Source organism: Trichoderma gamsii, assembly GCF_001481775.2.
Source record: "Trichoderma gamsii strain T6085 chromosome Unknown Scaffold_34.2, whole genome shotgun sequence".
NCBI classification, from domain to species: Eukaryota; Fungi; Ascomycota; class Sordariomycetes; order Hypocreales; family Hypocreaceae; genus Trichoderma; species Trichoderma gamsii.
In genome coordinates, this window is record NW_020171371.1 from 1 (window position 1) to 24,634 (window position 24,634).

At 51.2% G+C, this 24,634-nt stretch overlaps 9 protein-coding genes across 9 annotated transcripts; 8 read left to right on the top strand and 1 right to left on the bottom strand.

Moving 5' to 3' along the window:
• Positions 1-152, top strand: TGAM01_v208256 (hypothetical protein; the record flags this gene model as incomplete). The annotated part of the gene is made up of 1 exon (XM_024550289.1): positions 1-152. A coding segment is annotated over one exon (152 nt), but the record flags the coding sequence as incomplete, so codon positions are not given.
• Positions 153-1,042: 890 nt separating this feature from the next.
• On the top strand, positions 1,043-1,697 carry TGAM01_v208257 (hypothetical protein; the record flags this gene model as incomplete). Its single annotated transcript, XM_018808145.1, has 2 exons — positions 1,043-1,136; positions 1,210-1,697. The coding sequence occupies 2 exons, from the start codon at positions 1,043-1,045 to the stop codon at positions 1,695-1,697; spliced, it is 582 nt and encodes a 193-aa protein (XP_018658680.1).
• Positions 1,698-3,397: 1,700 nt separating this feature from the next.
• TGAM01_v208258 (hypothetical protein) lies at positions 3,398-5,057 on the top strand (the record flags this gene model as incomplete). Its single annotated transcript, XM_018808146.1, has 3 exons — positions 3,398-3,712; positions 3,803-4,135; positions 4,224-5,057. The coding sequence occupies 3 exons, from the start codon at positions 3,398-3,400 to the stop codon at positions 5,055-5,057; spliced, it is 1,482 nt and encodes a 493-aa protein (XP_018658681.1).
• Positions 5,058-5,600: 543 nt separating this feature from the next.
• On the bottom strand, positions 5,601-6,557 carry TGAM01_v208259 (hypothetical protein; the record flags this gene model as incomplete). Its single annotated transcript, XM_018808147.1, has 2 exons — positions 5,601-6,041; positions 6,198-6,557. 2 exons carry the CDS (start codon positions 6,555-6,557, stop codon positions 5,601-5,603), a joined length of 801 nt encoding a protein of 266 aa, XP_018658682.1.
• A 2,868-nt stretch (positions 6,558-9,425) lies between these two features.
• TGAM01_v208260 (tubulin alpha chain) lies at positions 9,426-11,285 on the top strand (the record flags this gene model as incomplete). The annotated part of the gene is made up of 6 exons (XM_024550290.1): positions 9,426-9,450; positions 9,584-9,624; positions 9,837-9,912; positions 9,981-10,511; positions 10,583-11,006; positions 11,060-11,285. 6 exons carry the CDS (start codon positions 9,426-9,428, stop codon positions 11,283-11,285), a joined length of 1,323 nt encoding a protein of 440 aa, XP_024404947.1.
• Positions 11,286-11,983: 698 nt separating this feature from the next.
• TGAM01_v208261 (hypothetical protein) lies at positions 11,984-13,160 on the top strand (the record flags this gene model as incomplete). The annotated part of the gene is made up of 2 exons (XM_018808149.2): positions 11,984-12,250; positions 12,309-13,160. The coding sequence occupies 2 exons, from the start codon at positions 11,984-11,986 to the stop codon at positions 13,158-13,160; spliced, it is 1,119 nt and encodes a 372-aa protein (XP_018658684.2).
• A 1,006-nt stretch (positions 13,161-14,166) lies between these two features.
• TGAM01_v208262 (vacuolar ATP synthase subunit B) lies at positions 14,167-16,111 on the top strand (the record flags this gene model as incomplete). The annotated part of the gene is made up of 6 exons (XM_018808150.1): positions 14,167-14,265; positions 14,388-14,472; positions 14,560-14,615; positions 14,681-14,842; positions 14,906-15,231; positions 15,304-16,111. 6 exons carry the CDS (start codon positions 14,167-14,169, stop codon positions 16,109-16,111), a joined length of 1,536 nt encoding a protein of 511 aa, XP_018658685.1.
• A 1,928-nt stretch (positions 16,112-18,039) lies between these two features.
• Positions 18,040-19,420, top strand: TGAM01_v208263 (glycosylhydrolase family 18-1; the record flags this gene model as incomplete). The annotated part of the gene is made up of 2 exons (XM_018808151.1): positions 18,040-19,260; positions 19,331-19,420. 2 exons carry the CDS (start codon positions 18,040-18,042, stop codon positions 19,418-19,420), a joined length of 1,311 nt encoding a protein of 436 aa, XP_018658686.1.
• A 1,789-nt stretch (positions 19,421-21,209) lies between these two features.
• On the top strand, positions 21,210-24,441 carry TGAM01_v208264 (diphthamide biosynthesis protein 1; the record flags this gene model as incomplete). The annotated part of the gene is made up of 4 exons (XM_024550291.1): positions 21,210-22,056; positions 22,119-22,437; positions 22,913-23,202; positions 23,276-24,441. The coding sequence occupies 4 exons, from the start codon at positions 21,210-21,212 to the stop codon at positions 24,439-24,441; spliced, it is 2,622 nt and encodes an 873-aa protein (XP_024404948.1).
• Positions 24,442-24,634: the final 193 nt, after the last annotated feature.

Genomic DNA, 24,634 nt, shown 5'->3' on the forward strand with positions numbered 1-24,634 from the left:
CTGCTGCTACTGCTGCTACTGCTGCTACTGCTGCTACTGCTGCTACTGCTGCTACTGCTGCTACTGCTGCTACTGCTGCTACTGCTGCTACTGCTGCTACTGCTGCTACTGCTGCTACTGCTGCTACCGCTGCTTTTTTCCAGTGTGTTTAGTAGTTATGTAATTTATTAGTATTGGTGTGGATTGGTTGCCTTATTGAGCTATAGCTGGGGCGTTGGACAATGAAACTGGGGTGCTGGATGATTTCTCCCATCTTTTAGTGCCTTTCATGGGCTTAGGAAATCTTTAAGCGCCTTCAAAAGGCTTCCAGAGGACTTACTAAAGGAGTAATGCCTTACCGGCCTCTGTCCAGAAACGCCCCTGGGGCGTGTAGGTATGTATGTAGTTTGAACAGGATAATCGATGAGACTTGTCTCTTGCTCTGTTTCAGTTAGTTGACAAATAATGCACGGCAGTGTATAAAGAGAGGTGGATCACCTCCTCGATGGCTGTTCGCAGGTTGTCTCGTGGATTTTCTTTTATCAGGTTAACAGCTTTATGGTTGTTCAATTTCTATTTCCCTTTCACGTCTCCCATTTTTTCTCTAGCTCTGGTCTTATTTTCTCTGACATAGCTGTTCAAATCCGGGTCTCTCCCATGTTAAACTCACAAAGGCAAGTCCCACGTCTCGACTCCATATGTACCGTACCTTTTGTTCTATTTTGACTTGCGACTCAGTACTCTGTTCACTTATTCCACTTTTCCCAATCGACTTCATCTATTAATACTTGACTCCTGCTTCCTCTTCTTCCATATTTTCCTTTTCGTCGCTCAAGTTCGATTATCACATTGATTCGGGCTGGGCTTGAATCTGCATACGCATATAAACGCATATATATCTCTCTCTGCTCCAAGAAAGAATCGTTCCGTTGCAAACAGAACAAACCGTCGACAGCCGTCAGGTACCTGCTGCTACAAGCCATCATTATTACTCATTCTTATTCTGAAATAAATATTCGTTCGTCATATACCATCACCCAACCAACCACCGCCACCAGCCATCATGAGATTCTTCAATATTGTTGCTGCCGTCGCCCTCGGACTGGCCACGGCTGCCCATGGCCGTATGCAGATAATGTACCTAATCTCCATTCTTCGTAAGTAATAGGTAGTTATATACTAACAAAGCAACCAGCGACAGAGAGGTTACTCAGTCTACTACAACGTCAGCTCCAGCTGCAGCTCCGACCTCTGCTTCTATTTCCCAGCCTCCGGGTGGTGTTTTCATCACTGCGCTCTCGGCAGAACCAACAGCTCCTGAATCTTCGGTTGAAACTTCAGTGCCAGCCTCTTCGACGGCTGCCATGCCTCAGCCTCCTCAGCCTACAGCTGGCAGCAGCAGTTCCAGTCCTCTCAGTCCTTCAAACCCCTACGGTTTTTCCAACGGCACAGCCCCTACAAACACTTCGACGACCGCGGGATCAAAGTGCTCCAAAGAGGGTCAGTATAACTGCCAGCCTGACGGACAGGCATACCAGCGATGTGCTGCTGGACTTTGGTCCGTCACTATGCCCGTGGCTCTGGGAAATCCATGTAAGCCCGGATTGGCCGATACCTTTGTGTCGGCCCAGAAGCGAAGCAGCCCAGGCTTTGTCCGAAGACGCCGTTTCGTCTCTGATCACCGCCGTGGAAAGCGGGTGTCTCCTCGGATAGGTTGAGAAAAGAAATTGCAACTGCCACTGAACCAAGCAGCCGCGCCATCTTATGACTACACCAACTATATTCTCTCATTCTTGTACACTTTCTTCTTTGCTGAACAACTTTTGAGTTTGCTCACTCATTCAATCACCATTTCATTCATTCATTCATTCATTCATTCATTCATTTCTCGTTCTTTTCATAGCGGTTGCTGGCAGCCGTTGGAAGAGTGACGCTGTTATTTTGCCCGTTATTTTTGTCCTTTCTTTCCTTGCTTGGGGTCAAAGAGAAAATGAGCATTTGGAAATCCAATGGAGGGAACACATGACGCTGTATTGGATGAAACAAGATACCTACTACCTATTGACCTTTGAAGGGCTAAGCATAAAATAAGATTTCCATGATTTTTAGACATATTGACTTGATACTGTTTTCTCAGTGAAGGCACGTGCTGTGATTGAGTACAAGGGAGTCAAAGCCACGCTTGCTGATGAATCTGTGAGGCCGCCAGCGGAAGCATCACGTGAGAGGCAACATGAACCTGGTGCCGTTTAGAGAGTTCGGGTAATACTAACAGACAACCCAACAGATAACAAAGAAAGAAGAAAATAAGGGGGAAAAGGCGCCTGTTCGAGGGCCGCAGGGCCACTGCGCCACCCAAACCCAGCTGAAGGAGCGGCGTTGGCGATTCTCAATGGGTGGAGGGTTTGGGGGCTATGCTTACAGGTCTGGTGCCTTCAAGTTGTTCATGAGATTATCGTCAATGGCAGAGCCGCTGAGAGCACTTGACGCCGGAAGAGGTTCCGAGTAGCGTGTACTTGAGGCTCGGGGGTTGGTCATTGGGCAGCAGCGGTACCCGCTACCAGGCTGAAGAATAAACCCGTTCTCGGACCACTACGTCCCAATATCTCAGTACTATAGGTACTGCCTGCTTTGATCATTGCTTTCACAGCTTGCGTGCTCAGAGGTTCTTCCGCGCATTTCTTGTACAGAGCAGCCTAAATCTCTTTAGAGTTCTATAGTCATCCGCATCCATGTCCCTGACTACCTGGCGGTGGCTTATTTGCCGTATCCAGGCACCATGCCTAGCAGTACATGTAATAGTGGGCATGTAGAGTGCTACGCATGATATACGCACAATGCCCGACACCAGGATAAACAGGATAAACGCTCGCCTTGCGTGACTCATTGGGCTCGAATCGCCCCAAGAACAGACCAAAGTCTCCATTCTTACTTATCCATCTCTTCATCCCCGGCCTTTGTTGAACAATCTCCAGGTGGCCGGCGCCAGCAGGCCAAATAGGCGCTCATCGGACCCCACCTGTCGATTTTGTGCTTCCAAGTCTTCAAAGGCCTGCGGCTAACGCTTTGCAGCTGACTTAGCAGCGTCTCTGGGTGACAATCGCAAACTCGCCATCCATCTTTCGTTCCCTCCCTCTCCTCTCTTTTTCTAGTCTCGCCGCCCCTCTCTTTTCTCTCTCCTCTTCCTCCTTCTCTTCGCTTCTTTGCTCTCGTCTTAATTTGGTTCTTTTTTGCTTCGTTTTCCCTTTTCTTTCCAACGGGGGGCCCTTGCTTCTTGCAAGCCTGACAACCATCGTCTCCCCTCCCCCGCGAACGGCTCTCCAGACCGCACGGCCACTTCTCGAACCACCCACACCTGGGCAGTACAAGCGAGGCGGGGAAAGAAACAAATACTTTGCTCGCTCAGCGAAACCAAAAGATGCCGGGCACTTCGACTCCAGGCGCCGAGGGCCCTACCTTTGCGCCTCCAAGCCTGCCCGCTGGTTGGATCGCGCAGTGGGATGGTTCCAGCAGAAAGTACTACTACGTCCAGCTGGCCACTGGTGTTTCTCAGTGGGATATTCCCACCGATCCTGTCCAGACAGGCACTCCGATTCCCGGCGCAGAGCATCCTTACGGCTCACCCGCGCCTCAGGTCATCACGCACCCGGACGGCTCGCAGACCATAAAGCACTCGGATGGAACCATGGAGCCCATCCTGCCTGATGGCCCAGCTGGCGAGCGTGGACTTGGGGTAAGCAGATCTCTTTGGCCGCCCTCTTTCACGTAAAGCTAGGGTATCTGAGACCATACATGCTGACGAGTATTTTTAATTGTGTTTCAGTCTATGGCCTTGAACGCACTTACGGGCGGCAAAAGTTCGAGTAGTGGTGGCAGCGGTGGAAACCCCCTGGGCGGCCTAGCTGCTCAGTTCCTCGGCGGTGGCTCCCATGGGGGCAGCGGAGGATCTTCCGGTAGCGGCGGTGGTAAAGACTCTATTGCCGGAAAACTGGTTGGACAGCTGGCGTCGAACTTGTTCTCGTCCTCTGGCAAACCTTCACAGTCTCAAAACTACCACCAAGGTCAAGGCGGCTCCTCAGGCGGCGGATCGCAACATTCAAGCGGTCTGGCTGGTGTGGTGGGTGGCCTATTTGGCGGGGACAAACCAAGTCACGGTGTAAGCAAATCATTACGTTTCCCGACATGCTGGACTCGGGGCAATGATGGAAGAGAAATGCTGACTAGAGATGATTTACGACATACAGCAAAACTCGAGCTTTGGCTACTCGAATTCAGGATCGGGCGGTAACGCATACTCTGGCTCAGCACCGACCTACAATCCTCCAGGGTCTACTCATGGGTCTGGTCACGCGGCAACGTCCTCGACATCGCACACGGGCTCTCACCAGAGTCCTCCTTCTGGCCACAATAACTCGTACCCTCCACCTCCTCCTGGAGGACCACCTGGCGGCCAAAATTATGGACAGCAGTCATACGGTGGCAACCAATCATACTCGCATAATCAGCCTCCCAGTCCATACGGCGGATCGCACGACCAGCACTCACAACAGCATGGAGGTGGCGGCTATACACCGCAGCAGCCCTCTTATGGCTCCCCTTCTCACCAGCAAGGCTACGGTGCTCCCTCACCAGGCGGACAGCATGGTGGACATCAGCCCAACTATGGAGCTCCACCAGGACAACACCAGCCAGGCTATGGAGCCCCTCCTGGAGGACAACATCAACAGAATTACGGCGGTACAACGCCGGGTGGCCATCCGCCATACCAGCCACAAGGCCAACAGTCGCCGCAATTCCCTCCTCCTCCGGGACAGCACCAGCACCAACAATACCCCCCGCCTCCCGGACAGCAACAGCAGTATCCTCCTCCGCCCGGACAACACCAGCAATATCCTCCTCCGCCCGGCAGCGGAGGTTACAACCCATCATATGGTACGCCGAGTGGTCAGCAGCAGTATGGCCAGCAACCTTACCAGCCAGGTGCTCCTCATCAATCAGGTGCTTCTCACCAACACGGCGCTCCTCCTGTGCCCCATGGCAGCCACCCAAGCCACGGAGGATACGGCAGTGGCTACTAAGAAGCCCCTTACCTTTGTTCTCGCATTGAGAATAGGCATACATCTTTGAGCTGATCCATTGACTGGGGTTCTCAAACGAGAATGAATATTTTCCGTGATTGACTAGCGCCCTTTGTTGGCCAACAGAATGTTGGATCTATAATTTCCCGTACGCATGTGGCAGTGTGATAGGAGAAGCGATGGACATGAAAAATAACACATGGTACGGGCGCACTAAGTAGTAGAATTTTGGTAGCATCTGTGTAGATAGGGAGGCATATTCGGTGCTTGTTTTCTATATTCATGTTTTTTTTTTAACCCTCGCGCTGGCAACCATATATAGGACAGATCATGTTGTGATGTGTTTAAAGCGAGCATGTCAACTACCTATCTAATATGTGACAGTGGAATTGAGTAAGAATTTGCTGCCGAGGACTCGGAGGCTGATGAGAGACAAGATTAAAGTCTTTGTACTATACAGGGGAAGCATCTTGATTATTATTTTCTTTGTTATTAGATAATATTATTATTGTCATCAATATTTTTATTAGACATTTCATCTGCTTAATTCTGCTTCTTTACCTGATCATTATCGCCAGAGCTGGCAACATAAACCAAAGAACTAGAGACCCAGCGCGCTGCAAACCATGAAACGATGCTAATGACGACAATATATCCCACTGTCGGGACCAAAGACTGAGGCAAGACGTTGTAAAGATATGGGTCCAGGATGAGATCGACCAGTACCGGGGGAGGATCCTTCATAAGCGATGAGTGGTGCGAGAAGTAGTCTGCTGCGGCGAGGACGCGCAATAAAAGGACGGAAGAGCCATCTGCTGCTGTTAGGGAGTGGTTTGATGATTTTTGTTGATGGGTTTCTGTTTCTTCGTCGATGATTTGCTCTTGGGTCGAGGTTGTGGTGTGTTGGGTGAGAGATTGTAGGAGGGATGGCGTTGAGAAGATGGTGGAGAGGGTGTAGGTGTCTAGGGTGAAGGTAGTTGGTTGCTTGAAGATGTGAGTATATGATAAACTTTTTATTTTGCTTTATGAAAGTAGTTTGTGATGAAGATGGAGATGGAAGGTGGCCATATATATGTGTGTGTGTGTGTGTGTGTGTGTGTGTGCGTGTGTGGTACATAATACGGGCTTATGGTAACTTACAAGTGCGGACCAGCAAACGCGAAGCTCATAGCGCTGCCCTGGCGTGAGATTATCGAGGAGCAGCCATGATGGATATCCTTGCTCTTGCTCTTCTTCTTCTGTTTCCTCCTGAGAGAGGGGAAAGACGCGAGTGAGGTTGGTGCGTATAGACCAACGGGTGGATGGACCGAGGATGGGAATATTCTGGCCTTCTAGTGCTGAAGGGATATTGGATAGCGTGATGGGTTCAGGGGCAGTGAAGATTGCTTTTTCGGTGTTGGCGTGAATTGGTGAGAGGAGAGAGAAGAGTGGGAGAAGGAGGAGGAGGATGGAGGAGGAATGGTGAGGATGGCGGCGTTGAGGTGGCTTGAGGGAGGGCATTGCTTTGGCGTGCTGTGATTCTTTTTGCGGAGCTGCAATTCGTTGTCTGAGAGGATGAATGAGCTTTTCTCAATTGAGGCTGTTCAGATGAAGATTTTTGAGATTGGAGTGTTGATTTAGAGCTCAATTAGCTAGCCATGGTCAAGCTGAGGTGCAGATGCCATTCGATGGATCGCGAAACTGTGGTTACGAGATCTGGATAGTGGCGGCAGCGCGCGCTTGCTATTGGCTGGCCGTCGTTGCTAGCGGTGGTGTATGTACCCAGGGTACCCTATGACGAAGGGTCAAAAGTCCAAGATTATCACGAAAAGCGATGAAGCTCTCGAGAAAGTCCGTTAACTATCTTCATAATATTTTGGAATTATAACTGATACTTTACTGAGACATCTAATGGCATTGAGTTATCTGGAGCTATACAACATGTTGGGACATGCAGCTCGAGAATAAAACCTAATTCCAACGACAGCTCAGGGAAGCTTAAAAAACAATGTTGCTCAATTCCCCCAAGAAGTCAGTAGTATTCTTTGCGATGAAAATGCCAAATCCACAATGTTTTGACAGAAAAGTCAAGTTTAAAATCGGCCCGCGATGCTTTCTTACGAAGACTCTGTCAGTCTGCTAATTCAGCTGCAGCATCAAACTCTTGCAAGGGCGGATTAAGCGGGCTAGCTAGTGTTATGGGAAAGTTGGCTTTGGATGACTATCACTGCCAAATTAATACTTGAGTAGCCATGGATGTTATCTCAGCCTTTTCGCCAAGCATCTCGAACTCATCACGGGACTGGGAAACTCCTTTGTGCAATCGGTGTTACGCTGATGCACAATTCCGGGTAAAATGAACAATGACATCTGGGTATGTACTCCTTTTCCTGTCAAATGGCATGGGGTCGTAAAGGGCCTAGCCGACCTGCTTATCCTGGTCCCAATATCGTTCCGATGGGCTTCTGGAAATTCCTTTCCCTAGTAGGTATATGTATCGCACGTTATCGGGTGGATGATTTGCTTTTGGTAGACATTTCCTTCACAGATACTATTCATACTTGTAGGTCTTACACTAGTAGTGATAGGTACTATGAGCATTTTTGACCAGTGGCAATGAATAGTGAGCAAGAAATAGCACGTCTCAAGCTCAATGTAGTCGCAATAACACACCACAGCGATCGCCGGGGCGTCAGGAGGCTAGCAATGACATTATGGGGCTTCCCTGTCACGGTCCATGGCCGGGCCAGCACAGAGCACTTGGCCGCATTTACAGTGGAGAGCTGTGCTGGCAAGTCTGAGCGAACCCATCGATTCGGGAGGGCCCTGGTCGTAAAGGGACGGGGGACTTTCAGCGAGTTAACCAGAGGACTGGGAGAAGACTTTATAGGGGGATGTGACGATATTGGGAGAGGAGAGGCTAAGGGGGAAGCCGGTGGATGCGGTGCTATTTATTTAGAAGCAGACATGACGGCACATATTGGCGCCTTCCTTTGTGTGTTTGCGTGCAGTTAGTAATATGGCTACAGGCATTAATCAATAGCGTTCCGAGACGGGAGTGGGCTGGCCAAGCAGGAGTATCTAGGAAAAGGAGAGGATACAGGATGGAGATGTGGGATGTTGGATAAGACAAACGGTACGATTGTGGAAGAAAAAAACAAAATGACTGCATTTCTCTCATTTGTGTCGTATTTGTATCTGGTATTGATACTGTTGAAAGCTCCCTTATGGTACAAGATGTTGCCTCCCAGTGATGTTGATTCTGATACCAGAAGGCACTTCGTAGTCGCATTCGCTCTTCTCTACCCGCTCTGCTTGGTAATTGAGGCGATAGCGGTGCTCAGCGGGCCCTGCTCAGGACAGCTGCGAGGGAGGGGCTAACTCCGCGCATGTACAGAGTACACGGTACCTGTGCTTGATCAAGCCAGCTCCTGGATTCGATCGCCCGCTACCCGGCTTTTGGTTAGGCGGCGATGGTGGCAAGTCGTGGCGGCTGGCTGGCTGGACTAGTGAGACGCGTGCACGCTGTGGTGCACATGGCGATGCAGAGCAGATGGATGCTAGTATGAGTGTTTGAGAGTCTATGTAAAGATGTTGGAGCAGTCCAAGCAGTGCAATGGCTCTTCATCACTAGATATGACCTAGCTATTGGCTGGTGGTTGAACCTGTATTGTTCAGATGTCACCCATCGGCCATCCGGCATACAGACTCCAATGTACACAGTACCTCCCTAGACCCCCTTTTGGGCACCACGCTGCTGAGCCGTGCCTTTTGCCAACAGGCACAGAGCTGTCTGTCTTCAGGTACTGAGCTGTGGCACCCAAGCTGTCTGGTGTTAGCTTGCTTGGTGACCTATTAGCCGCCCAGTAGTGTTTACACTCGCGATAGCTACTATCCGTACGTTGTTTACATTTGCATTTACGTGTCAACTAGCAATAATTCAGCGCTGTCTGTTTCTTTGTGATAGAGCACCCGTGTTAGAACACAGAATAGCTTCAGTTCTGCCAGTTCTAATCTCGGCAATATACTGCTGTAATAATCCGCTGCCCGCCTAGAGCGGTGAGGCGACCAGGGGGTTCAACTCGCAGACGCGCTTACCTCTTCCAGCCACGCCTGGACCCCCGGCCAGCAGAAAAAAGTCAACAAACCTCCCCTCCTCCTCTGCACTCTTCCTGGTGCTGCCCCCCTGTCCGTCCAAATTTCCCCCCCACCTCGTTTCTACGAACCAGCTGCAAGTTCTCCATCCTCCTGTCCTTTTCACCTCTTCCCTCTGGAACCCCGTAATAAAAGCCTTTTTTCTTTTGCTTTCCCCGGGCTCAATCTTGCACTCATTCCCTATTCCTACTACATCGTCTCAACCGTCATCACATCACAGAAACAGCATTCACCATGCGTGAGGTTATCAGCATCAACGGTGCGTGCTAGCTCGACCCGAGGGGAAGCCCCTTTAGGCCCCCCTCTCCCCACCAAACAAACGCGTCGCTTCACCGCATCGTGGGCGCCCAAAGCCACGAGTTTGACTGACGATGCTAACTTTTGGAGGATAGTCGGCCAGGCTGGTTGCCAGATTGCCAATTCCTGCTGGGAGGTGAGTTGCTCTGCCATTGGCAACCGTGCTCTGTTGTTGTTTCTTGGGCATCTTGGCTAACGTTTTCTCTCTCTCCAGCTTTACTGCCTCGAGCACGGTATCCAGGTACATCACCACCCCGTTCTACGGCCTTTGAGCCAATGATTACAATTCTCTCGCACACGCACCAAAAACACGAAGCTAACAAACGTCTCTTTTTCTCTGCTCTACAGCCCGATGGTTACCTCACTGAGGAGCGCAAGGCTCAGGACCCCGATCAGGGTTTCAGCACCTTCTTCTCCGAGACTGGTATGTTCACGAATACCGTGTTTTCGCCAGCCGTCAGGAACATATCACCTCTAACCCGCTTCCAACAGGCCAGGGCAAGTACGTTCCCCGTGCCATCTACTGCGACTTGGAGCCCAATGTCGTCGACGAGGTCCGAACCGGTACCTACCGCAACCTTTTCCACCCGGAGATGATGATCACCGGCAAGGAGGATGCTTCCAACAACTACGCCCGTGGTCACTACACAGTCGGCAAGGAGCTGATTGAGGGCGTTCTCGACAAGATCCGACGTGTTGCCGACAACTGCGTTGGTCTCCAGGGCTTCCTCGTCTTCCACTCCTTCGGTGGTGGTACCGGCTCTGGTTTCGGAGCTCTCCTGATGGAGCGTCTGTCCGTCGACTACGGCAAGAAGAGCAAGCTCGAGTTCTGCGTCTACCCTGCTCCCCAGACTGCCACCTCTGTTGTCGAGCCCTACAACTCAATCTTGACCACCCACACTACTTTGGAGCACTCCGACTGCTCCTTCATGGTCGACAACGAGGCCATTTACGACATCTGCCGCCGCAACCTCGGCCTCGAGCGCCCAAACTACGAGAACCTTAACCGCCTGATTGCTCAGGGTAAGTTGGATCCGATTGAGAGATTTGAAATTTGAAATTTGAAAAGAGCAAGCACGCTAACATTGATGCAGTCGTTTCTTCCATCACCGCTTCCCTGCGTTTCGATGGTTCTCTCAACGTTGATCTCAACGAGTTCCAGACCAACCTGGTCCCCTACCCTCGTATTCACTTCCCTCTGGTCGCTTACGCTCCCGTCATCTCTGCTGCCAAGGCCGCCCACGAGGCCAACTCCGTCCAGGAGATGACCATGTCTTGCTTCGAGCCCAACAACCAGATGGTCAAGTGCGACCCCCGCAACGGCAAGTACATGGCCACCTGTCTGCTGTACCGTGGTGATGTCGTCCCCAACGACGCCCACAACGCCGTCGCCACCCTCAAGACCAAGCGCACCATCCAGTTCGTCGACTGGTGCCCCACTGGTTTCAAGCTCGGTATCTGCTACCAGGCTCCCGAGAACGTCCCCAACGGCGACCTCGCCAAGGTCAACCGTGCTGTGTAAGTTTCCCTGTCAAAGTGTACAAGTTGACCCTAATCTAACATTGTTGTAGCTGCATGCTGTCCAACACCACCGCCATCGCCGAGGCCTGGTCATCCCTGTCCCTCAAGTTCGATCTCATGCACTCCAAGCGTGCCTTCGTCCACTGGTACGTTGGTGAGGGTATGGAGGAAGGTGAATTCTCCGAGGCCCGTGAGGATCTCGCTGCCCTGGAGCGTGATTACGAGGAGGTTGCTGCCGACTCTCTCGAGAACGAGGAGATGGAGGCTGAGTACTAAGTTTGATTTTTCTTTTTGCTGTTGGAGTCATGGATATTGAGGGTATGGACTGTCAAAATCGGTACCACCTAATCCCGCCCCCGTGGCTTCTTGGACAGGGGGTGTATTTTCTTAATTAGGTCGCGAGCCTCAGTTTTTAATGTTAAAAAGCAAATCTGTAAATGGAAAGAAGCCAACAGACGCTGTTATCTATAAGAGTTTATTCGAACAATTGGTGTATAAGAGACGGTTAATAATCTACCAAGTTTGCCCAAGTACTGTCGTGATATTGCCCTGTACAACTTTAATACCTGCCTACTAGTAGGTAGGTAGACAGTCCCAATATGATATGGCGTTGCAAACATGGTCTCTACCTATATTACCAAAGCCTTGTAATAGTAGAATTTTATAACTTTACATTGCTTGGCAAGATTGTATCAAGGTGTTTACTTAGTCCGCGGTCCGAAAATTGCACTGGTGCGTCCTCTTTGAATAGGCGCTGCCTTTTAAGCCGAGGATTGCGGAGGGGCGTCTCCCCGGCTGCAATAGCCGTCCGGGGGTGGTGCCACGGGCCGATACTACGCGACAACCGCCGCCCACTGCGGACTAAATCAACGGCTGCTCCAAAACTGTATAGCAATACCTCCTTAGCCACAAGAATTTGGCGAATTTTTGCCTCTCTCAATCAAACTTCTTTCATCTAAACATCATAATTCATCATGTCTCTCCTTCGTTCGTCCATTTGCCGGGCGTGCAGGCGCTCAGCACCGCTGTACGTGCACAGAGGATTCGCTACGGCCAGCCGAGCACAGACGTCATCCGACAATCGAGTCAGGATAGTTGAGGTCGGCGCGCGAGACGGACTGCAGAACGAGAAGAAGGCCATTTCGCTGGCGACCAAGATTGAGTTGATTGAGCGGTTGGCGAAGACGGGGTTGACGAGCATCGAGGCTGGTTCCTTTGTTGCGCCGAAATGGGTGCCTCAAGTAAGGGAACGCACCTTCGACTAATGAAGAAGAAGAAGGCTGATTTCAAGTAATGCAGATGGCAAACTCGGACGAGATCTTGGAGCATATTTTACAGCAGAAGATTGAGGCTCCCGTTCCGATTACCTACTCTTTCCTCGCACCGAATATAAAGGGCTTGCAGAATGCAGAGAAGCTGCTTAAGCAGAACCCGGGAAGATTTGCTACGCTACTGGATCCTGATGTTACGAAGCCGGCAGTGGAAGTGGCCGTCTTTGCGGCTGCTACAGAGTCTTTTTCGCAAAAGAACCTCAACTGCGACATCAAGACATCGCTGGAGCGCTTCAAGGCCGTCATCCAGGACTCCAAGGCCCTGGGACTCCGCGTTCGAGCTTACATCTCCGTCGTCCTGGGCTGCCCCTTTGAGGGTTTCGACGTCGACCCTCACAAGGTAGCCGAAATCGCCACCGACCTGCTCGAGTCCGGCGCGGACGAGATCTCGCTCGGCGACACCACCGGCATGGGCACCGCGCCGCGGACGAGCGCGCTGCTCAAGTGCATGGCCTCGGCGGGCATCCGCACTGAGGACGTGGCGATGCACTTCCACGATACCTACGGCCAGGCGCTGGTCAACACGGCCGTGTCGCTGGAGCACGGCATCCGGACGTTTGACAGCAGCGTGGGCGGGCTGGGAGGATGTCCTTACAGCCCTGGCGCGACGGGCAATGTCGCGACGGAGAATATGGTCTACTTTATGGAGACGTTGGGGATGGAGACGGGGGTTGATTTGGATGCGGTGACGGATATTGGGGCTTGGATCACGCAGGAGCTGGGCAAGGGGAATGACAGTTCGGTGGGAAAGGCGGTTTTGGGGGCGAGGTCGAGGAAGAGTGCTGAAGCGGCAAAGGCTGCTGAGGCTGTAAAGGCATAGGTGCACTGTCTAAGGTAAAAGGGCTTTAAGGCGTGATAGTTGATATCAAGGAATTAATTGAATATGTAAAAGTTAATCAAGAATTCTTTAATTGAGCATTTTGTCCACTTTCATCGAATACAGGCGCATCGCCGTGCCCATTTGCTGAGAGCTGAGCTTACCCTGTTAATTGGAGATGCGACTTGGAGGGGTAGCTTCTACAGCTACAGCTTCCGCAGCTTGTCTCGTTCCCCTCAGGCGAAGTACCTGAAGCATCCAAATGGCTACCAAGATGATGCTTTTATGCCTGCACGAGCTATTAATGATTAAATACAATTTGTAGCTTTCTCTATCATATCATCCAATGAAGAGGCAACGCTATATACTGTATCATTTGGAAGGGATGGCATCCTCAAGCAATAAAATGCAGTTCGTATGTCATGTGATGTCACGGCCGTTCTCCTGCCAAGGACCTTCTTTTCTCGCTGTCCAAATCTTGACTCCAGGTCCTTCGGCGTGGGTCTACTTTTTTTTTTGCGCAGCGCACGTTACAGAAGGCTGCGGCGGCGAAGAGGCACTAATTACGCTCACTATTACAGGCGCTGCTCAAACCGGTAAAGCAAAGGCGTCTCTGCGTCCCCACTTCGTCCGAGCTGCTTCGCTTCCAGCCTTCTCTTCCTCTCTCCGACTCCGAACCTTTGATCTCCATCTTGGCTTCATCCTCCGCGCTCCCTCTCACTCGTCCATTTCACAAAGACTGCTGAGGCATCGGCTCTGTGCTCGGTGGTTCTGCTTCGGAGCTTGAGTGCCCCGCATCTTGACCTCTTTTTATTGCCTCCTGGCTCGCCCAATCGATCTGTCCTTGTTGACGCTTCCTTCTAATATCCCCGGCGACGACTCGTACTATTGTGCAGTGACTGCATACGGAGAGACGACAGAGCGGTGATTACAGACGGCAAAGCTCGAGGCTGCTATATACAGAAGCGCGAGACACTAGACGAAGCACATCAACATAGAACTCGCAGCAATGGCGGACCCACGCAATTCGTCATCTTACTCGGTTGTGCCACAGCTGCAGTATAACACCGTGAGCGGTGTCAACGGTCCCCTCGTTATTGTTGAGAATGTATGTCATCTATCCCATCACTTCGCTTCCTCTAGTTTTAGTTTTGCTGCGCAGCGCAGTGGCATCGAATGGAATACACAATGCTTGGTTACCTGGAGGTGCTAACCAGTGATTGCACTTAGGTCAAATTCCCGCGATACAATGAGATCGTTACACTTACGCTGCCCGACGGTACGGAGAGGAACGGCCAGGTTCTGGAAGCTCGAGGTGCGTGATGGCCCTTTACGATTATGCATATATGAGCATGGCGCTGCGAATGCCCATCTGGAACGGGGTTTTCTAACTGAGAGATAGGTGACCGAGCTGTCGTCCAAGTCTTTGAGGGTACTCCTGGTATCGATGTGAAGAAGGTACGTGGGAGCAGCAATCAATTGCTGAACGAAAAATGGCTAATCGTGTTTGTGTGTGCATTTAGACTCGTGTCAAGTTTACCGGTCAGAACCTCAAGCTTGGTGTCTCAGAGGACATGCTTGGCCGTATCTTTGACGGATCTGGACGAGCCATCGACAAGGGTCCCAAGGTGCTGCCGGAAGAGTATCTCGACATCAACGGCAGTCCCATCAACCCCTTCTCCCGAGTGAGTTGCCGCTATCTATGCTCGCGTCTTGAATGGAACTTGCATAGACTGACAAAGCTTTAGGAATACCCCGAGGAAATGATTGCGACCGGTATTTCAGCCATCGACACCATGAACTCGATCGCCCGAGGACAAAAGATTCCCATCTTCTCAGCCTCTGGTCTGCCACACAACGAAATCGCTGCTCAGATTTGCCGACAGGCTGGCTTGGTCAAGCAGAAGGGAATCACCAACAAGGGAGTTCACGACGGCCACGAGGAGAACTTTTCCATTGTATTTGGTGCCATGGGTGTCAACTTGGAGACTGCTCGATTCTTTACCCGCGATTTCGAAGAGAACGGCAGTTTGGAACGTACCACACTTTTCCTCAACTTGGCGAACGATCCTACGTAAGGACCCTTGTTTTTTCTTTTTAATCATCACAGGTATACTACTGGAATTCATAGCTGACATTGCAATAGCATCGAGCGTATCATTACTCCTCGTCTTGCCCTTACAACTGCCGAATACTACGCCTACCAGCTTGAGAAGCACGTCCTGGTCATCCTGACGGACTTGTCAGCCTACTGCGATGCTCTTCGTGAGGTTTCCGCTGCCCGAGAAGAAGTCCCTGGTCGTCGTGGTTTCCCCGGTTACATGTACACTGATTTGTCGACCATCTACGAACGAGCTGGCCGTGTGACAGGACGAAATGGCTCCATCACCCAGATTCCCATTCTGACTATGCCCAACGACGATATCACGCATCCTATCCCCGATTTGACGGGATATATTACCGAGGGACAGATTTTCGTCGACCGACCTCTTTACAACCGTGGTATCTACCCACCAATCAACGTGCTTCCTTCGCTGTCGCGTTTGATGAAGTCTGCTATTGGTGAAGGTATGACTCGCAAGGACCACGGTGATGTGTCCAACCAGCTGTATGCCAAGTATGCCATTGGTCGTGATGCCGCCGCCATGAAGGCTGTCGTCGGTGAGGAGGCGCTATCCTCCGAAGATAAGCTGTCGCTCGAGTTCTTGGACAAGTTCGAGCGTCAATTCATCAGCCAAGGTGCCTACGAGTCTCGAACAATTTACGAGTCACTAGACCTGGCCTGGAGCCTGCTCCGAATCTACCCCAAGGACCTGCTCAACCGTATCCCTGCCAAGATTCTCAACGAGTTCTACCAGCGATCCCAGAAGGACTCCAAGGCCAAGGGCAAGGCGCGAGCCGAGGTTGCTTCCAACGACAGGCAACAGGCTGAGGAGAACCTGATTGACGCATAGAGGCGCCCTTGATGGATCGTCTTGTTGTTTTCCTTCGGGCGAGTGGAGATTGAGAGCTTATAAATAGTTGGCCTGGAAGTGTGTGATAATAGTTGTGGTAGAAGTGCAAGTCTCGAGCTGCAGGAGCTGTTTAGTACCGTTTATTTTCTTTTCTTTGTTTGGTTTTTACGACTGCGCCGGAAGTGGGCGAGCAATCTGGCATGGTTACGGATGAAGGGTTGTAGCGTGAATATAGGCAGCAGAGTAAATGTCAAATCAAATTATTTCACTAGAGAGTGAGCTGAAGACGGAGCACGAGGATGTGATGATGATTTGATAGTTGACTCTATCTATCTTAGCCTCATGCCCGCCACGGCACATTAGCGCACTGGGTAACGGAGGTCCCTTATATTAGATTGGATGGCTCACGGTCCAATAGCCGTGTGAAACACGCCCGTGGCTTGATGAGGCTTCGCCTGGTGCGCTGTGCAGGATCTACTATCAGACTTCAGCCCTACCTATCCTTGGCGGCCTGATGCGCGGCCTAATAAATCTATAGAGATGGTGTCTGGAAACGGGCTGGTGCATTAATTATAGCTGAGAAGATGATTAATTCGTGTTTTAAGAATACGGTACGTAGAGTACATGGAAACAAGATCTGCTGCAATGATAAGGGGAAATGCGATTTGTTCGAAAAGACAAATACATGTAAATTTCTGAACTGCATTCGCTCAAATTGGATACTAGTAGCCACGATATCGGCCTCTATTGATAGCAAGTTTGCTAACGGGCTGACAGATATTTTGGTGTTTGTAGCATTGAGGTTAGCAAGCAGCTGTCATTCTCAGCACAGGTCCCTCACGGGCGCTAGCGCAGGAAGGTCGTATTTTGTGACACATATAGAGGGCCTCGCGCCAAAGCCTTGGAATATGGAATTACTGATATATCAGAAAGTGAAAGGAAAAGATGATGAGAACACTAATGCCTGAAAACAAACATGCTCGTGGTTTCTGAGTGTGCCGGGGTTCAAGTGTTTCAGTGTTTCAGCCTCAACCCTGTCAGGCTGGACAGGCGTTTCTGATTAGACGCCACGAAGCGCTAACGCGGAGCATGGGTGCCAATGGCCTCCACAGACCTGCCTAAAGGGGACGTGCCTGCTGTGCGCCGTAGCGGTTAGCTGGCCAATGTGCGCACAGCAGCCCCTGTGCAGGCGCTTTGACGCCGTGTGCTCGAGTTTGCGGTTCCTGAGCCTTGGCTGCCTCTTGTCATGTCTGCATGCCCATCCTAGCATTTTATCTCTGCATCTTGTTCTAGGCTGTTTGGCACACGGCACAAAACGTGGGGTCGGATCTCACGAGGCTTTCGAATGGCAAGCTTCGATTAGCCCGTATGGAAGCCGTCCCTTGTTCCCTTGAGGGGGTGGAGCAGGGGAAGCGAATAACCTCATTCGTCCGTGTCCATCGGGTTATTGTTTTTTAGTCCTGTTCACATCAGCTTTTGGCGTTCAGCTCTTGTACAGGGGATGTGTTTTCCATGTCCGGTCCACCCTTGGCCCCTCCAGCCGTGAAGGAGTGAAAACTGTTCCGGTTGGTGGTGTTCAAGCGGGCCTTTTCTTTCCTTTTGGTGTTGCTCGTGATGGTGCCCCCACAAGATGGGTTTGACGTCTCTGTTGGTTACACATATATATACTGGCTGTCTTCCTCGAGATGGACAATTCCTCTTCTCTTCATCCTCACGCAAGACTTCAAGTATACTGGTTATACACTACATTCCTTTCTTCACTTTCTTTCTTCGACCTACTCGGACATTGGTAACTGGCTTACCATTTATCTGTATATATACATTCATTCAACTTTTTTCCAACTTTTTATACATCCACACGATTTTTAGGCAGCTTTGATCGGATCACTTTTCTTTCTTTCTTTGGAATTATATACACCAATTTCGTGATGCTTTACCACGCTCTCTTTGCTGGCCTCGGCCTCGCTGGCCTCGCTGCCGCTGCTCCGACCAAAAGAAAAGCGAATGATCAAACTTCCGGCCCCCAGAATGTCGTCTACTGGGGCGCCCGGGGAAACTCAAGCCTCTCTGACTACTGCGCCGCGGGCACTTCTGCGGGCATTGACGTCCTGGTCTTGTCTTTCTTGAACACCTTCGGCGCCAGTGGCGATATTCCCTCGGGCGTCCTCGGCGGCTGCATCATCACCGCCGATGGTAGTTTCGATACTGCGGCGTGCTCTACCTTGGCCTCCTCAATCAAGACTTGCCAGAGCGCTGGTAAAAAAGTCATTGTTTCTCTTGGTGGTGGCATGGGTTCGTACTCCCTCGCGTCTCAATCCCAGGCCGAGACCATCGGCCAATACCTCTGGGACGCCTACGGCAACTCCGGCAACACTGCTGTCAAGCGTCCCTTTGGCGATGTATTTGTCAATGGTTGGGATTTTGACCTCGAGAACCCCGATGGCGGCCAGTGGTATCAGTACCTCATCTCAACCCTGCGCTCCAACATCGCCAAGGACCCCAGCAACAAGTACTACATCACCGGTGCTCCTCAGTGCCCCTTGCCCGAGGCCAACATGGGCGCTGCGATCCAAAACTCCGTCTTCGACTACCTCTTCATCCAGTTCTACAACAACCCCCAGCGCTGCTCTCTTAATGCGCCCGGCAGCTCTCCCCTCAACTGGGGTGAGTGGACTAAATTCCTCTCCTCCACCAAGTCCAGCAGCGCGAAGATCTTTGTTGGTGCCCCTGCCGCACCGGGCGGCGCGGGCTCAGGCTTCGTTGAGCCCTCGCATCTGGCCACCGTCGTCAACAGCGTCAAGTCAGACCCTTCTTTTGGTGGTGTGATGCTCTGGGATGCGTCTTGGTCTGATGAGCACGTCGTCGCCGACTGCACCTTTGCCCAGCAGGTCAAGAGCATTCTCACGACCGGTAAAACTTGCAAGGGCACTCCCGACGATGGTGGTTCTCCTCCTCCCCCGGCTTCAAACTCTACTGTTCCTTCTCCGGCTTACTCTGCTCCGGCTTCTTCCTCATCCACTCCGGCTACTTCTTCTGCTACTTACTCTCCTCCGGCTTCAACTTCCCCTGCTTCTTCTCTCCCGGACAACTCTTCTCTTCATGCCTCTGGAAGCTCTGGAAACGGCGGTGGCGTTGCCCAGTGGGGACAGGTAAGTTATATCCTTCTCCTATTACAACCTAGTAGAGAAAAGCACTTTGCTAACTGTTGTGTAATAATAGTGCGGCGGTATTGGTTACACTGGCCCTATCCAGTGTCAGTCCCCATACAAATGCGTTCAGGAGGGCCAGTACTGGAGTTCTTGCCAGTAAGAAAAGACCAGTCAAAAGACGAGTCAAAAGATTAAAACGTCTTTTCTCCCTTCGCTTTTTCTTTCTTTTTCATGAGAAGAAAGGCAATCTTGTATAACGAAAACATGACTTTCAATGCTTAACGACTTTCAATTCTTTGTTGGATTTAACTGGTTTCTCTTTTCACAAGTCGAGTATATATTGATGTTTTTCTTTCAGAGTATGTATGTATGTACAGGGTAGTATGACTGGCTCTTTCTACCAACATTAGAATTTGAATGACTATGAAGAAATCTATTATGCATTCTGTCGCTTCTAGCGCTTGTGAAATCTGCAGAGTAAACTGCCTTTTTTGTTTTTATCTTTACAAACTCACAGCTTAGTTACATGTCGGTGAAAATATAGTGACAGCTCATGCTTATTTTGATCTTTGATCTTGGGCAGTCAGAGCAGCTTGAACAACTTGGACAGCTGTTTAAATGTCCAGGAGTAAATGAAAGAGCTTTGGCGGTTGATAGAATCGGGTTTCATACAAGGCTTTTGTGGAACAATCGCCAAGAGATAATGTGTAGCATAAACACAAGGCTAAAACGAACCTTTTCAGATCTACCGCGTTAGGCTAAGCCATGTTTTAACAGTTAGCGAATTGCCGATCGCCCGCTGGTGATTATCTAACCAATCAAGCCGAATTTCGCATTCTCTTGCGTGTTTGTTGCCATTTCGGGATTACCATGCCGTCCAAATTAGTTTCTGTCGGCCGGGACTCGTAGCGATTGGAGCGCTTAGGCACCGAGAGTTGAAGGGGAAAAAAAGAGCCTGGGAGTAATGACGATGCTAGCTACATGTAGCCTTGCAGGATCTCTGGGGGGCACTTTTGGCGACGCTGTTAGTTACCTAGCACTTTTGCTCATGTTAGTGGTTATTTGTTGTTGGGAGGAAAATGAAGCCATCTTGTCTTATAGCCGTGCCAGTGATGTTCGAGATGTTGTTCAGGGGTGCATGGCTTTTTAGTTTTGGTTCTCCGCACTGGGGATGCCGTGGATTGTCGGTAAGACGATGATTGCATGTACCTTTGTGGGGCTGGGCCGGCTTTTTGGGTACCTGTCAGGTCAGGTCCATCTACGAGTTGCTGGTGATGATTGATGTGTGAGTCTATCGAGAATTGTAGCAATAGAGAGACATGAACCGTTATTGTTCATAAAGTCATTGCTCGTCGCAGGCCAGAATAACAAGAATCCAGCAAAGGAAACGAGAAAAGGGGGCCATTATATCCGAATATGACGAGGTGACATCACATCATGCAGGACCACCAGCCTCGCCCAACCCCAGGAAATGCCCACGATCCTTCGCCCACTCTCCGCATTTCTCTAGCTGTCTAGCTGGCTTTTCGCTGCTCTTCTCTCCCCCATTGCAGCAGCGCCAGCAGATGATCCGGGCCGAGATTGCCATGTTATTCATGCAATTCTACGGGGTACCCCTCTCAAGCGTCTCTGATCATCGCCATCCATTGCCTGTTGTGGACGCGGAGAGGTTGGCCGGGACCTACAGCGGTGCGTCATGTGGATGGACAGGCCGGGTAACACGAGATGCTGCGCGCGAAGTAACATTGCGGCGAGAGTTGGGTTGGGCGAACATGATTAAATAGAGGAGGTTTGGCCCTCCCCAGCCGGCAGAATGTCTCGGCCTTCTAGTCTTTTCGTCTCGCTTGTCTTAGACGCTTGTCCTGCAGGGCGAAGTGCTTGTTCTCTTAGATTGCGCCGTTTTGACTTGTTTTGACTTGTCTTGAAGAAAGTAAAAGCTCAAAGACATCATGAAGCTGACGAGCAATTCATTGGCCGCTCTGGCCGCCGCCTCTGCCATTCCTTTTGCAGCCGGCACGTCGAGTACTGGAGACGGTCCCGACAAGAACGGCAAGTACTGGATTCGCGCAAAGGGCATTGAGGCCTCCTTCATCCCCTACGGAGCGTCCATCTCGAACCTGTTCATCAACGATCGATATGGCATCCAGCGCGACCTCGTCGGCGGCTTCGACAATGCGACGTACTACGGCATTGACAAGCAACACCCGCACTTTGGCGGCGTGCCTGGCCGCTATGCCAATCGCATCAAGAACAGCACCTTCACCATTGACGGCAAACAATATCATGTCCTGCCCAATGAGAATCCCACCAAGGCTGCGCCCAACGGATCAGATACTCTGCACGGAGGGCCCGATGGCTGGGACTGGCGTAACTTCACCGTGACGGCGTATTCCCCCACCAGCATCACCTTCAGCATCACCGACCCAGACGGCAAAGAGGGCTTCCCCGGCGAGGTCGTCTCGCACATCACGTACACCGTGAAGGAGAACCAATGGGACTTTGTCATGGTGGCCCAGGCCACGACGAAGAAGACGCCCATCATGCTCAGCAGCCACACGTACTGGAACCTGGACGGCTTCGCCAACAACCAGACCCAGACGGCGCTGAACCACACGCTGCATCTGCCCTATGGCGGACAGCGCGTCGGCGTGGACGGCTTCTTGATCCCGACGGGCGACATTGTCGCGAACAAGAAGGATACGGCGAATGACTTTTGGTCGGAGCCGAAGCAGCTGGGCAAGGGTTTCCAGCAGAGCGGCATCAAGGAGAACTGCGGCAACAACTGTACCGGCTTTGGTAAGAGACTCTCTATTTCCTCTTTATTGAGAGATAGATTGAACTGACAGCGAGACTTATAGATACCTGCTATCTCACCAACCGCGGCGCGCTGGGCAACTTTGACTGGCGCACCGAAGGCCCTGTCGCAAGTCTGTCTTCCCCTTGGTCGGGCATTCACCTCGACATCTACTCCGACCAGGACGCCTTCCAGGTGTACACCTGCAACGGGCAGAACGGCTCTCTGGCGCTGAAGACGACGCAGGGCCTGCACAACAACAAGAAGTTCCCGAGGACGATCCCGCAATACGGATGTCTGGTCATGGAGGTGGAGGACTGGATCGACGGCATCAACAACCCGGAATGGGGAAGGAAGCAGATCTGGGGACCTGGCGATGCTCCGTATGTTGTCCAGGCGAGTTACAGGTTTAGCATTGACAAGTAGAAGAGTTGACGAGGTCAGGAACGTTGAAGGAGAAAGAGGTGGGAGTCCAACTGGATGCAGATGAAGCATTAATTACTAGTTAATAAAATCACGAGTTTATGAATGATTTCGATGAAGATAGAAGACGCTCAATAACATTAATGAGCAGTCTAGATCTCTATATGTGCACTTACATGCGTTCAATCAGAGGCCTTGTATTGCCAGGGTGCTGACAAGAGAGTCCACTGCGGGGACGCTTATCGGCATCACCCCACCACTTTCTTGCATCTTTCAAGCTACGGCGCAAAAAGCTTTTGTCATTTACAAGCCCCAAATCTTGACATAACGACCTTTAACGAAGCAAAAGCCAGTTCTATACCCAATCTCACTTAACCCGGTATCGAAAGATCTGATCTCATCAAAGCACCTATTGCGCCGCATACGACATCGCAGCACGATCACAAGAGGCGAGGGGCAGCGAGGGGCCACAAAAAAAGTTGGAATACAGACACTAGCCATCAATCACGAAGAGATGGAAGACGACAGGGCGCTCGTCGGCCTCGGCACAGCGGCAGATATCGAAGAATCGCAGTTAGAAGTTCATAAGCTAGACACCGCGACCGCCGAGAACGCGGCACCCACAACAAGACAGCCCAAGAGGCGCTTTGTAGGAAGAAGAGCGGCAGATGAAGCAGCGGCAGCAAAGGCAACGACGGAAGAAGGCGGCAGCGGCGCCGTTCAAGGTATGTTGGAACTACAAATAATCAAAACCTTTAACCATTGCTTCGTTTCCTCTCTAACAGTCTTACAATGTAGCCGCCAAGCCTCGACGAGCCCCCCGACTCCTTAACAGAGTGCCCAAAGAAATATCCGAAGATCCCAGCATCAAGGAAGCTATCGCCCTGCTACCGGCCAACTACAACTTCGAGATCCCCAAGACGATACACCGAGTGCGCGAGTCTGGCGCCAAAAAGGTTGCGCTGCAGATGCCCGAGGGTCTGCTCCTGTTTGCGACAACCATTTCCGACATCATAACGCAGTTCTGCCCCGGCGTGGAGACACTCATTATGGGCGATGTGACATACGGCGCCTGCTGCATCGACGACTATACTGCGCGGGCGCTGGGCTGCGATTTGCTGGTGCATTATGCGCATAGCTGTTTGATTCCTGTGGACGTGACCAAGATCAAGACGCTGTATGTCTTTGTCGATATAAGCATCGATACGTCGCATCTGGTAAACTCGCTGGAGCGAAACTTTGCCAGCGGTAAGACTATTGCCATTGTTGGCACCATCCAGTTCAATGCCACCATCCACGGTGTGCGGAGTAGTCTTGAGGCTGCTGGCTTCAGTGTTGTCGTGCCGCAGATTGGGCCTCTCAGCAAGGGCGAGATTCTGGGCTGTACATCGCCGCGACTACAAGATGAAGACGGCATCGACCTTATCCTCTACCTCGGCGACGGACGCTTCCACCTCGAGAGCATCATGATCCACAACCCTTCCATTCCCGCTTATAGATATGACCCATATTCTCGCAAGTTGACGAGAGAGACGTACGGCCACGACGAGATGCAGTCGGTGCGGCGCTCAGCCATCCAGACTGCCCGCAAGGCCCGTCGCTGGGGCCTTATCCTCGGATCTCTCGGTCGTCAGGGAAACCCGCATACGCTGGCGCTGATTGAGCGCGAGCTAGCGGAGCGAGGAATCCCCAAGGTCGACCTTCTCCTGAGTGAAATCTTCCCCGGAAAGCTGGCCATGATGAGCGATGTCGAGTGTTGGGTCCAGGTGGCGTGCCCGCGTCTGAGTATTGACTGGGGATACGCTTTCCCGAGGCCGCTCCTCACTCCCTATGAGGCGCTTGTGGTGCTGGGCAAGAGAAGCGGTTGGGGTAAGGAAGATGGCGGTGATGGCATATACCCGATGGATTATTATGGAAAAGACGGGCTGGGGAGGACGAAGCCGTTGGAGGGTGTTGCGGCGTGATTATAGAGTATTATTTCATGATCTCAATGGCAGAGCGGCATCTGTATTATGGATATTTTTCTTCTCTTTTTCATTCAAAAGTCAAAAGTGACATATACACTTTGGTTACTCTATATAGAAGAGCCAATGATGATAGATGGCTAGGGCACTCTGTATAAAATGGATGGGTGTTCTTTTGGTTGTAATTCTCAGT